This window comes from Apostichopus japonicus, chromosome 17 (genome assembly GCF_037975245.1).
Source record: "Apostichopus japonicus isolate 1M-3 chromosome 17, ASM3797524v1, whole genome shotgun sequence".
NCBI lineage: Eukaryota > Metazoa > Echinodermata > Holothuroidea > Aspidochirotida > Stichopodidae > Apostichopus > Apostichopus japonicus.
In genome coordinates, this window is record NC_092577.1 from 13,046,973 (window position 1) to 13,061,148 (window position 14,176).

At 35.1% G+C, this 14,176-nt stretch overlaps 2 protein-coding genes across 2 annotated transcripts in view; both read left to right on the forward strand.

Moving 5' to 3' along the window:
* The first annotated feature begins 275 nt into the window (after positions 1–275).
* The window catches only part of LOC139984946 (uncharacterized), a 46,740-nt gene continuing 32,839 nt past the window's right edge, over positions 276–14,176 (forward strand). Inside the window, exon 1 of the mRNA XM_071999100.1 lies at positions 276–653. The gene's annotated coding sequence lies outside the window, so the exon portion shown is untranslated. The remainder of the gene's footprint in view (positions 654–14,176) is intronic.
* Positions 13,451–14,110, forward strand: LOC139984573 (uncharacterized). The gene has a single exon (XM_071998513.1). It carries the CDS (start codon positions 13,451–13,453, stop codon positions 14,108–14,110), a length of 660 nt encoding a protein of 219 aa, XP_071854614.1.

A 14,176-nucleotide genomic window follows, 5' to 3' on the forward strand; every position in this document is an offset into this window, starting at 1 on the left:
AGAATTTGTAAGAGGAGAAGCACATTGTTTTCAGTTATCACCAAACCATATGTGACCCTTAGCAACAAGTTCCTGTGAATAATGTAATAACAATTACATTTCAACATTTGTCCCTTGAAACTGTGTGAGAAGATACTGTATGTATGTTTTGATTCCAAATAGAGTAGTTTTATCTACTTCCTATTCGAGCTTCTCGTGACTAAATATTTGTGCAATAAGGTTGTTTTTCTTCTGAGGTCAGCCGACTGTCTGAGTTAGTCATTGTTCGAACGAAACCATAAAAGCTATACAAAAGTAACCATCCTATTGTATAAAAGCACTAAATTACTCACGTAGCTCGTGATTTCCGTTGCTATGCATGAAATCACTCAATAAATATTTGAAGGAAGAAGAGTTAGCCCACATTTCAGCTTTACAGAAGCTGTGGGACAGGGCCACAAGTTAATATCAAATACAGGGTTAACTTTGCGCAAGGAGGAAACGTAATTGACCCAAATGTGAAAGTCTTGTGGGATTTTCCGTCATTTATATTTAGTACAAGCAAGTGAACACCAACACAACATTTTTTGCTAAAAGACAAACGAAGTTACGAAAAATGCCCAGAGAGCGAGACCAATTACTGGAGCGGGGAAGAAACGGGGAGCATAGTGAGGGTAAGTATTACTTATTCTGTAGTTGTAAGCTAGACAATATGTTAACACCTTACACATATTTATATTTGTGAGTTTTTCTTGGCTGATTTTGAAGTTGTTTCATATGAAATATCATGGATAAATCTGGTTTAATTCATGTACCGGGCATATATAATGCATACGTATTAAACCTTTTGAGCTTTTTAAGCGCAAGACTGCAAGATATTTTTCAATTTTAATCTCATTGTTGATTCTTAAACCTTCATTAATTGAATGTTCGCTCCTTGTTAATGGTTAAGTTCAGATTCATCATTCGATTCTAACAAGACATTCTACTACGTGGACGGCGAATCCATGAGCTGAGGTTATTTTACGCCCAACCCCCAATATGACACTTTTTTTCCGCCTTGTCTAAAAATCAGTAATTCGAAGAAAAAAAATCAAACCTCTAGCAAATATACAATTCATAAACTAACTCTAGCTAGCTATGTTCATTCAATACTATGAGCAGACCTAAAGTAATATATTAAAACATGGCTGTATTGCACATCGGTATTGCCGTAAAAGAAATGCCGAAAAATTCAGTCCCGTCGGTGAGTGAAAATTTACATCTTACCGTCAAACCCATAATCCGTCAACGTTTTCACTTTTCCCCAAAACTTTCCTTTAAGTCCATATTTTGCTGAAACATCGAAATCATTCTATGTTCATTCATTCTTTTATTTCGATCTTTCTTTACCTATACATTGATAGTCTATTTCACCTTACTTAGCTCCACCCCCATCGAACTTAATAACACCCTTATCTTGATTTTGTATAAATGTTGGAGAAACAAGTCGAAAACTTAGAAGTAAAGAGCGAGTTTTTTATAGGAAAAAAAGCCTGTTCATTTGGATCACCGTATGATCAAACAATAGTAACACTCTTTTAGCGCATATACTCAAGCCAGTCATCGGTTTTATTTATAACTCCCTTCTCGCTGCCATATCCTCCACTTCCCCATCTTTTGCTCTTCTTCTACTCGTCTCATTATGTTATAGCCTTCCACTGCCGTTGGTGATCTGATTTGCCTTATGAATTCGCAGTGTACAATTAAAGCTAGACAAAGTTTGTTCTCAACCCACTTCCACCTACGCCCCCCACCAAAAAAAAAAAACCCCTGCTGGTCCGCTTCTGGAATAGACATGAAATACATTTGGGATGATCTTAAAACTGACTTGTACTTCTTATACTCACAAGAACATGAATCGTTCTGGAAAAAGATTACTGTCTATGTGAAAGGTTTTCATCCAGAAACATCGACTTATTCAATGCTTAATATTATTGTACCAGTATTGGCTCTTGTCACCGGTGTTTTTACTGGCGATCAAATAACCTCTTATTCTGACAAATATGTACAAGGCATTTGACAACTTTACTCAACATAATGGCTAAAGAAACATGAAAGTTGAATAGAAAAATATTAATTTTAATTAGATTAATCCTAGCAGGATATTCTGTATTCTGTATATATATATATATATATATATATCTATATATATATATATGTATCTATATATATATATCTATATATATATATATATATATATATATATATATATATATATATATATATATATATATATATATATATATATATATATATATATATATATATATATATATATATATGGTTGTTAAAAACATATTTGTTGAAGATAAAGAACTCAGGGCAGCTTGTACAAACAACGAAAAGTAAATATAGCTAGTCTCATAGTAATTAGGTCTTGAAATTTGAGTAAGTTCAAGGTAGCAGACCATGTAATGTGTCTATATTTCAGAATAACCATTTTGTGTAGAACAGCTTCATTTTAACCGGACCTTAGATAAATTGAATTGTAGTTCTCGTGTCAGGCAATCGTCGTTATGTATTGGTCAAACTATGTCTTTTTAATACCAAGCAATTGTTGTTGTGCATTGGTCCAACTATGTATTTCTGGTGTTATAGACACTGAAGACTCGCCCCAACCGCGTGTCGCCCTCTGAAAAAAAATTGAAGTTTTCTTCTTGTCGCTACAAAATACAGACGGTAATGAAACGTGGTACATTGTTATCTTCATCTGGACCTGAGATGTCCAACGATGCTTTATGCACTGTGTTGTGGGTATTCGCCGTAGCTGCCTGTATTGACTGTACACTAGTGTCTAATTACCGACCATATCAAGCTGTGTGTGTATTTTCTGGGATCCATGGTGGTCTCTAACACTTCTGTTACACCTCATACGAAACTCGCTCAGATTACCGGCATCAGACGTTTCTTTGGGTGCGAGTCTTCACTCCCTTTAAGCGATCGTCTGACATATTGGTTCAACCATGTATTTATAATACCAAGAAAAAAATCCTTATGTTCAATAATATACTTTATACTTTAAAATCAAACGTATTCACTATCTATTTTTTCTACAATGTATGGTTGTATCAAGTTATCATTTATACAGCGATTAATGTTTCCTTAGATAACCGACAAATAATAATTTAATTTTCACCTGAGGTACTTGTAATGTACAAAGCAAAAGGGTCAAGACACTCCAAATAGGGCTACCTTCTTTCAATTGTCAATGAAACGTAGTAGAAGTCTATAACTGTATATAATTGTGTAGTATTTCAATTAACAGTACTGCATTTTCAATAGAACGTCTATCTGTAACATTTGGAATCTCTTCCAAGGAGTATAATATCGTGATCCCATCAGCATGACAATATATCATGTCCTACTTTTTTGTAGTCTAGATTTTCTTAGAAACCAATGTTATTTTTGCTTATAATACCAAATTGTTATTTGCCAAGCTTATAAACTTCGTTCAAGCTTTTCCTGTCGTTAATATTTTTGTTTTCGTTTAAAGGCAGATAAAGTTTTTTTTAGATCATCGCAAACTAAGGCCCAGAAACTCCAGATTGGTCTACCTTCGTTCAAGTGTCATTGAAACTTAGTGGAAGTCTTTAACTGTATATAAGCTAATTTTGTAGTGTTTCAATTAATAGTAATACATTTTCAATAGAAAGTCTATGTGTAACATTTTGAATCTCTTCCAAAGGAATATTATATCATGATGTTATTAGTATAGCATGATATAACTTCCTCATTTTTGTTGATGTAGTCTATGTTTCCTTAGACAACAATGTTGTTTTTGCTCAGAATAAAAGTTGTTAATTACCACGCTTATAAACTTCGTTCAGTTATTTCTTGTCGTTCATATTTTTTACGTGTGTGAGTAAAAATCCTCAGTAAAGATCAAACGATAAAGCCCTATACACGAAACTAAACTTCAAGGACGTTCATCCTTATAAATCTATATATAATATGCCCCACTTACTGGTGAAGTTCCACATTGTTAATCAAATTGAAATTAGAACATTGTGAAATATTTTTGTCATAGTTTAAAATAAGAAATATTATTATCGCATCGCTCTTATAGAGAGGATAAGATATTGTAGTTCATTTTGTCAGTTGGGTCGTCGTAAAGCTGTATCAGTAGCCATGGCAGCATCTTCCACGGTTATTGTTAATTTTCCTGTGTAGCTACTCTCGAGGGGTCGTATATGGTGGGGTGCCCCATGGTGACCGGAAGTACATGATTGAGGGAGGGGTGCTCGTGTGCACGCAGATGATAGTTTGTGTGCACACTGTTGTGTCAAGGTTGTACAAGGTATTAAGGAACTTTCAGGGACTAAGAAAGGTTTTGTTAAACAGTTCAACCATTATTATTCTATAACTTTTTGTCTAGACTATATTGCACATTATAGTAGAGTGAGTTATACGGGGAAAAAGTACCACTGAAAAGAACGTTTGACCCGCACTGCGTAACAGTTAGTAATTCTTCGAACGAAACCATAGTAGCTACACAAAAGTAACCATCATAGCGTATTGAAGTACAGGTAAGTAGGACAAATGGAGGGCGATCAAAACATTACCACTTAATGAAATCAAATTTTACTTCGTTGTATCTGTTTTTTAATTGTGCCAATATGTTCATACTGAGCGAGTGATAATATTATAGAAGCATGCGAACTTTATTGCTAAACGAGCAACATAAAATGGCGCAGAACCACACGACGAAATCTACAATTTCTAGAAACGAAGCTGTTGACTTTGATTAAGAAGATATCGTAAATGAACGGAATGGTCACTTCACTCCGACATGAAATCAATACAGAACTGACAAAACTTTATAGTATATGCTTGGGAAGATTTGGGAGTAGGAGGGGGGGGGGGAGGGAGGGGCATAACGGTCAACAAATACAATGGATTATTTACGCTCAGTTTCAATTAAATGTATTCATCGAGTCATTGGCTCGAATCTCGTTCAGTTCAATTCAGCAACAACAGCAAAAGCCCAGCATTGCGTGCTTATTTAATACAAGTAACCTTCTTCTTTGTCTTGGACATTACAGAGAACTCGATTTATTGTGTTCGAGATAGTTGGCTTTAAGCCTCGGAGAAGCTATAGCTTGTTCTGTTTTATTTTGAGAGAATGTAAATCACAAGTGTCTAATCTAAACATAATTAGTTTCATTCTCTGTTATTTGTCTGAGTGTGTCTCGCGCCACATACCCATATTACGATTTATATCCGAGTTAAAGAAGCGAAACATAACAGAACACTCCCAAGGATATTTTGCAAAGTAGGTCAATTAATATGTTTTACATCCGGTTATGACATAGTCACCGTTTATGAAGGCTATTTGGTGATTGCGAAGCAAGCGCAGGCAGGAAACGTAACTGACTCAAATATATAACTCTTGCGGGATTTTCAGTCACTGATTAGCCTATTAGTACAAGCTTAAAAAGAGGAATACCAACACAACAATTTTGCTATGAGACACTCTAGTAAACGAAATGGAGCAACATGTCCGGCGAGCGAAACCCATTACTGAGGCTTCGAAGAAACTAGGAGCCCAATGAAACTACTTATTATTTAGTTGAATCAAGCTGTTTACACCTCAAGACAGTTGCTTTTTAGCTGGACACATCACAGACACCTCACTTTCCCAAAGAATAACATTCATACATTAATTACTGCAAGTATTTCCTAAGTTAGCACCACCCTCATGAACTTAAAAACACCCTTATCTTGATTTTGTATAAAGTTTGGAGAAACAAGTCATGTTGCCAAAAATGTATGTACTGCTTTTACGATTCCACCCTAGGCCTCTTTGTATTTGTGACCTGATATTACAGCAAAACGCAGACCAATCAGATGTTGTCTCGACAATGACAGAATTGCACTGGGCAGAAGAGATTCCTTTCAGTCAGTTTACGTGCCCCGCAGCTATATATTTCATCCATTTAAAACGTCAATATGAGATACATGATCACATTCTTATTACCCTAGTGGTCCTCGTTTGGGTGGACATTCATTTTGGATGATCTGAAGATTGAGTTGTACTTACTATACTAGCTGTAAAACAAAATATTCTGGAAAATATTTATTCTTTTTGTGACTCCAAGTAATCCAAACATTTCAGCTTATTAGATGCTGGACACCATAATACGGGTACTAATTGCTCTTGCCTCTGAAAGCCAATTACTGGGAAGCCAATTCATAACTGCAATTCTAAACAGCAATATGGTTTATAAAACGATATGAGAATACACGAAACCATGATCTCATAGCAGTATATTCTTAAACAGCTAACCTGGAAGAGAAATAAGTTTAATATTTTGGTCAGGATTTCTTAATTTGGTATGTTTAAAAAGGGGATATCTTAAACATTCCTCAATTGAAAATAACGAACGGACATACACTGACATGCAGGTAAGGACACCGAACATGAAAATGTTACTCAGTAGATGGAGACCAATCGAGATTAACTGAGGTTAAGTTAGACAATTTGACGATTAAAAATGAAGGTTGAACAGTAAAAGAGCACAAATGACAAAGAAGGAGGAAAAATTAAGAAAAAGCAAATGGATTAGTCTATAAATTCTTATATGCTTTCACCGTAAATATCGATGATGCAAAGGCCCCAATGAGTAGACGAGATCGGACTTCAATAGGAAAATTTGTAGTTCAGAAGAAGAAAAATTTTGAGAAATATCTGAAATTCCGAGAAAAATGGCATGTTGCAGGACAAAATAGTAGAAATTTGAAATTTCCAACGTCTCATTTGGAAGACCGTAGCATTCAAAATTCAAATTCGTCTGGTGAGTACCGGTATACCGTCAATTCTCATCTGTGTTCTGGTGACTATATTTAAAATCATGCCTACTACGCCTTTGCTATAGCATTTGTGACGGTTGGCATTTTGGAAATAAGGCCAAAGCAAATTTAGTATCTTTATGTAAACATTTTACTCGACTTCCTTTCTCCTATAGAGGTTGATGTTATCAGTTTACTTGACAGAACTTCAACAATGTCAGGGATAAATGCAAAGTTTCTTCTGATTATGATTACATAAACATTTACAACAGGACCAGAGGTGAATGCAGGATCTTTTACTTTCTATCCAGGTTTTTTCTTATATCCCTTTATAGTACGATGCCCATTTATATCTTTAGAATTGCCCGGTCATGAACTTATGAGTATTCAAGTTAAGGCTAACCTTCACAGTACACTTCTTATTCCATCGTTGATGATGACATCGAAGGTATTTTGACTTGCTCCTCTCGATATCAAAAGTGTAGTTAGATTCTTTAATGTTGGCATTTTTATAGTTGACTTAAGTATTTTTCTTAAAGAAAAGTCAACCAGGAAAGTGCCTGGACACAAAAAATACTTTTGTTTTATATGAACAATAAAAAATAGTATTCATACACCTGTTCTGGTAATTGTTTTGTAAGAAACTGGTATATTGGTTGGAAAATGAATTGTGACATTCCGGGTGACAAGTTTGACAGGGTAAGCAGTATAGCACATGTATGCCTGGATCGACATTCACTTCGGGAGTAAGCAGCTGTTGATGTTAATGGCAAATATATCGTCAATAATTGTTATTGTATCTTAGAAAGGAACCTAATAGTCTACAGTCAATAGCAATTGTCGTTTCAACAATTGGGTATATTGCAGCAAAAGGAAGGAATATATTTCTAACAATACGTTGTTAGAGAGATATACGTCCCTTTTGCTGAAATATACCCAAGTGTTTGAGTGTGCTAATTGACCCTTTGCGAACTTTTGTGTTTTGAAAACTGCATGCTCAGGATGCTATGACGTTATACTCATGAGTTGAGGTATTGGTATATATTTAGCTTTACGCTACTTAAACCTTGCATGTGTTAGTTAGCCAACGTATGTAAGATTTTCATACTTGTATTTATGCATTATATTATATGTGTCTAATATAACATTTGACAATTGGTTTTCATCATCACAGACGAACGCACATCGAAATTCGAGTGTACAAAAGAATTAGCAAAGCAAATGTCTTAATTCACTATCACGTCGATAATTTCATAAGCCATAGAGAAAAAAACTTCACTGGTTGTCAGCACTAGCCTATTAAGTGATCGGTGCCTAAACAGGCTATAAGCATCATAATGGACTAAATAGTTACAAGCCCATATATCGATTTACGTTTGGCGTATTCAGTTTATGATTTTTTTCAAACACAGCAGCGCTTTAAACCAAACGAAAACGTAGAAGCGGTCCATATACACATGCATCAGTAAAACTGTAGAGCGACTAACTTATATAGCTGCCGTTTGGCGAGCGTGACTAAACTTATATTGGCCAAAACGCATAATTTACTCACAACTAATAATACAATGCTTAGTATCTGCAATTAGAGTAGTACAGAATACGACAGCAATTCTTTCTAACTTAGTTTAGCAGAACCACGAATATACTGGCTGCACCTATGTTGTTTCAAAGAATTATCAAAGGAACAAAGCAAGGACCGACGCCGCTGCTTGTTTCTGCGAATACAGCTTGTCTTTTGTAACATTGCTTTAGTACTAGTGGCTAGCCTTGGCACACATAGTAAACAATATATTAAATAATGTTATGTAAATCACGGGTTGTAAAAATAAAAAACATGGCATTTTGTAAATTTTACACAACATTCAGTTAAAGTATGCGTATGTCTGCAATTGAGGATTGCCGACAATTATAGTATCAGTCCACTTAGTCATTTTATATGATTACAAGTAATGTTTGCCAAAGAGTTAATCAACGGTCACAGAGTTAGATAATGTAACCTAATTTGTACCAGTTTGTCAATTAAAGTCATTTATCGTTACTAAATATACCAGTAAGACACGGCCAAACACGCGCAAACCACATACAGTTCGCAACCACTTGAGCTACAATGCATGGAAATCACGTTAAAGGACTGGGGCCTGGAAGACTTGATTGACAAATTCGAAGGTAAGTTTAATTATTCTGTAAGTAAGCGTGGCAATACTGAGAAATGCATTTAGACTCACGACTACAGTGGGTAGACGACAGATTTTGATTTGCTTGCGTTACGTAGACCTAACATTAAATGTATACATTAAGTTATATCATAGGCTAGCTGCTGTTTGTCATATTTGTCAGAGAATCACGGACGGACGGAGGATTTATTCTGTTTCTTAGTGTATTCTATTCGCAAGTTCATCTAGGCCTCATCCTAATTGAGTGTATCCTTCGAGTCCTTTTTACGTAATAGGTCTTACTTAGGCTAAACTAGGCAGTACATTTTTAAATGGCCTTGAGCATTGGCCTATCCTAACGCTGATACCATTTTTTTTAGAGTAAACGTATTCATGTAATGCATAAATAAATACTGGTTTGCCATTTAAGCAGGTTGCAAGTAGGCCAAAGCTGATGTGGATTGGTGCCACTGATGGACCTAACTAAGGCTGTCATATGGTAGTGATCTTGTCCTAATCATAGCAGTGTATCCAATTGCAGACAGTTGGAGTGAGCATTTTTTAAGCATAATATTTTCCCAATTCTTCATCATGCATACTTTGTTCAAGTACCAATATAAAGCTCAGAGAACGAACTTACTAATGATGTGTTTATGTATTTTTTTGGATCGGAGGGGGGGGGGTTATATCGAACATCTTTCCAAACACTTTAGTTAAAACTTTGTTTACATTGAATATGATTGGAAATTTGACCTTTGACCTAGCCATTTTTCTCAAAATCAACTGAAATTTAGATCATCCAAGCAGTCTCACTAATAATTCAAAATAAGCTTAACATATTTTTAAGATACCTTGAAAAGCTCAGGTCTATTTAGTGAGGTAGGAAATATTACCGGAATTTCCCCAACATGCCTGAAATATTTGTCAAATTATGGGCAAAAGTAATGAGTATATACATACTATACAGACACAGACTACACTCTCCTAAAAGCAAACACAACTCATATCGCGGACAGGGCTTAATATACCACATGTCTTTTTTCCTTATTTTGACAGGCATATCAAAATGAAACAGCTTGAGAGTATCTCTGTTAAAGGTCCATGCTTGATAATTAACTTTTCTTACCACTTGAATAACTAAACGATTTTTTTTTGGATGCAGATGTCACGTTGTATGTGTTTACACAACCTTATCATGATGGGAATGTATTATTTTTTTTGTTTTAATTAGGAAAGCACCAACTTACAGTTCTATCTGCAAAATATTTCACAAAACCCTCTTCTATACGTATTACTTCTTGGAAAAAGCCAAATACATGCTCAGCAGTTATTTGTGATCATCAAGAGACTTGCCCTACCTCAGAGGGCATTCATGAAGACCATTGATGTGTGCTTTAAATCATTACATGTGTTCAATCTGGAATACCAAAAGGCATGTCTTGGTGCCTGGGAAGTTTTACAAAAAGTGGACTGGTAGTGTGAAGTGAAACCAGATTCGAGATTTTCGTGCTTACCGTGCCAACAACAAAGACAATCCAACTGCAGTGTAGCATAGTCAGCATTCCACATGTTTTCACATCTCAAAGTTAACTTTGATGTATATCTTCCAGTTTCTGTTAAAAAGATTATATCCTTTCATTTCGCCACTACTTGTTTTGATTAGTTTGCATGCAAATTCAAATTAAACTAATAATAAACAAACCAATGTGTATCTAAAGTTGTTGCTTGTTTTAAATTGACTTCAGGAATAATAAGAATAATAAATGAAATTATAAAGCGCTAAAATCTACGGAGTATTTAATAGCGCTGTACAACCCTAACAGAACGCTAACTTGCAAAAATGAGTCTTCAAACAAGACTTAAACTGAATGAGAGTGGGAGAACTCCGCACAAAAATGGGCAGTCAATTCCAGATGTTGGGCCCGGCTGATGGAAAAGCACGGCCGCCATAGGTTTTCAGTTTAGTTATGGGAACTGTGAGTGTGAGTGTATTGGTAGAACGCAAGGTATAACGAGTACTGACCTGGAAGTGTTGTTTCTTTGTCATTACATTTTTTTTTGCCTGTCACATCGGATGACTTGAGGAAATGTTGTTATTGTAAGAGTGTTAAGATTCATTGTGCTTAATACTCAGCAGTACAATAATAAATCCAATCATTGTGATGATTGTGTGTTTCACATGATGAATGTACTGTCATAGCATTCAGCGTCCCAATAATGCTAATGGTCAGTTTAATGCAAATATGTTTCATGACACAAAGTTCACTATTGTTCCATTTTCTTTCAAGAAGACTATATCGGTGCACTTCATTCTTCATTTGGTACTGGTTGATTGTTGACTCTAAATTGAAATTAAACTATAATCTGCAGCAGATTATGAAAATACTGCTTTTACAGGAAAAGTTGTGTCTTTGTCATTGTTTTTATGGCTGACAGTTAATTATGATTTAACTTTAGCTTTCAAATGATGTTTAATATCAACGTTGAATAGGTGGGTTATTTCTGTGAAATGTGGAGGAAATAATTTCAGTGCTAACTGGCTACCACCAAATATTCAAGATCCTTCTTCTTACTTGAGGATGTAAAAATATTGATCCATTGCGCTTCATAGTATTCTATCATAATCCTGATAAAGAGCTGATAGTAACTTTAACTTGTTGGAACAGTACTACAATGCTCAATTATATACCAGCATGTTTAAGTTGCTCACAAGCTCATATGACATTTTTCTAAAACTATGCACAGATCATTCTACGTATCTATGCAAGAAATTGTACTTAACCTGTGTAAACCATTTGCTGAGTACAGGCTTCATTGGCTATTAACGGGTGGAATTCCCCTGCTATCGGAAACTATACTAACAAAGGTCGGATAAAATATGGTTTGGTTAAACGGAAACCTGATCAAAAAAAAAAGAAGTTGCGTGTCAGAAGTTGGCAAACATAATGATTCTTCGCTCAATGTACAAAAGTTCAGAGGTGCAATGAGGTTACTTGCACTTAGAATATTTTTATAAACAGGTTAAGTCAACGTTGACTTGATTTTCATGTCAAATACGAAAACTACCAAACTAAAAGTAAAATTTACTTAACTGCTGGTTTGTAAAGTTTTACATGATCAGCATGTAACGCAACTACAAAATTTTTTTGTAAAATTTTACAACGATTTCAACATGGCACCCCGTTCAGTAAGTATTTTCTAAAAGTTTTGCGTTAATTATTTAAAGCAGCTTGATGCATCTTTTTATTAATTCGATCACAACGGAAAAGCACATTTTAAGAGACAACAAGAAAGAGTGACAACACAAATAATTCTGAATAGTTGATCAATTCAACCTATTATTTTAACACTTAAGAAGTTATCATGTGCATCTTAACATGCATGAATAGTAAACTATATTTTAATTTTCGTGTCCAGTTATGGATGGCAGTTTGCATCATATACATTAGGCCGCCGTAACCACATTGATATGATAATTTCAATCGATTGGAATTTTCCAGCAATTTAAATATCCCTTTTACCTATAATAAAAACAACTACAATAACAAAATCATAAACAAAAGGTAATAACTAAACATGAACAAAAGGTACTTTATCTTTAAAGTGCATGCATACGGAAATTTAATGATTTACTTTTTACTTTCTGAGATGCCTATACAAAATGTATTTGGTCGACTTAGGAATTTTCACCCAACTCTCCTAACATGTAAAGATATTTGAAAGCTCCAAAAAATAACATAATCAACTGTCTGATTGCAAAATTTGATTGCGAAATATATTGTACATGATATCGTTATATAAATTCAGTAAGAGTGTGAAATATATATATTCTTATAAATATGTTCTTATATATATGTTCCTATATATATATATATATATATATATATATATATATATATACATATATATATATATATATGTATATATATATATATGTTCCTATATATATATATATGTTCCTATATATATATATATGTTCCTATATATATATAGGAACATATATATATATATATATTTAAAAATCTTACTGAAACTATATAATGATATCATGTACAATATGGAGCGCCAGTTATTAACTCCATTTGCCGCAATGGACTTAAGTGCCGCGTTTGACACAGTCAACCACCAGCTGTTATTGGGCATTCTCAGGAAGGGCTTCGGAGTTCACGGGTAGCTAGAAAATGGGTATCGTTGTATTTATCTGAGAGGCAATTCGCTGTTTGTATAAACAAATCAATTTGTACGCCGATGGAGGTCAATTTCTCCGTACCACAGAGTAGTATGAATGGACCAGTATATTTCACCTGCTATACTAACACAATGAACACATGTATCAGTGATGACCAATTCCTCATGGCTACACCGATGACCACAGTTTCTATTCCAGATTTAAAAGCTGAGATGTTTCTTAGGAATTGGAGTCAATCAGGGGTCTTTCTTCAACTCTAGAAAATGTGAAACTCTGGATGCAATGTAACCGTCTCAAGATGAATGATGACAAATCGGAGTATATCGTTTTCGGAAGCAATCGTCAACTAACAAAGTGCAATACAGACGTTTTATCCATTGGGGACACTCCCGTCCGTCGTACCAATAGTGTGAAGCTACTGGGTGTTTACATGGATGAAACCCTCAATCTCAAACATCATATTTCCATGAAAGCTCGTGCATCAGCCCTCGCCATGTTTAATCTAAAGAAGATCCGGAAATATTTGGACAAGTCGACATGTCTCAAAATTGCAAATGCCATGATTTTCTCCCATATAGAATATTGCAATGGTCTTTTTATCAACTTCCCGGCCTCCACAAATTACACGGCTAAAATTATTCTCGGCAGATCAAAATATGACAGTGCCTCCGCAGCATTGAGGCAGCTGCATATCCTCCCCGTCAATGTTCGTGGCGAGTACAAGATCCTCCTCCTCGTTTATAAGTGCATACATTATTCAGCACCAGCTTATCGTTCCAAGTTGCTGGAAGTTAAGACACCTGGTCATACAACACGCTTGTCAAAGGGCATCCTTCTCAAGGTTCCTTTCATACGCCGCAAATGTTTCGCAGGCCGCTCTTTCAGCGTTGCTGGCCCCACACTCTCCCCGTCGACACAAGAAATTCGAAGACCATCAGAACTTTTAAAGTTGCTTTGAAGACTCACTTATTTAAGAAATGGTTTTTATAATTGTATTTTTATTCAGCGCCATTGAGTGTTTTTA

Excerpts from the sequence above, each read along its gene's own strand:
- LOC139984573 (XM_071998513.1), top strand. The coding sequence starts at position 13,451 with ATGAATGATGACAAATCGGAGTATATCGTTTTCGGAAGCAATCGTCAA.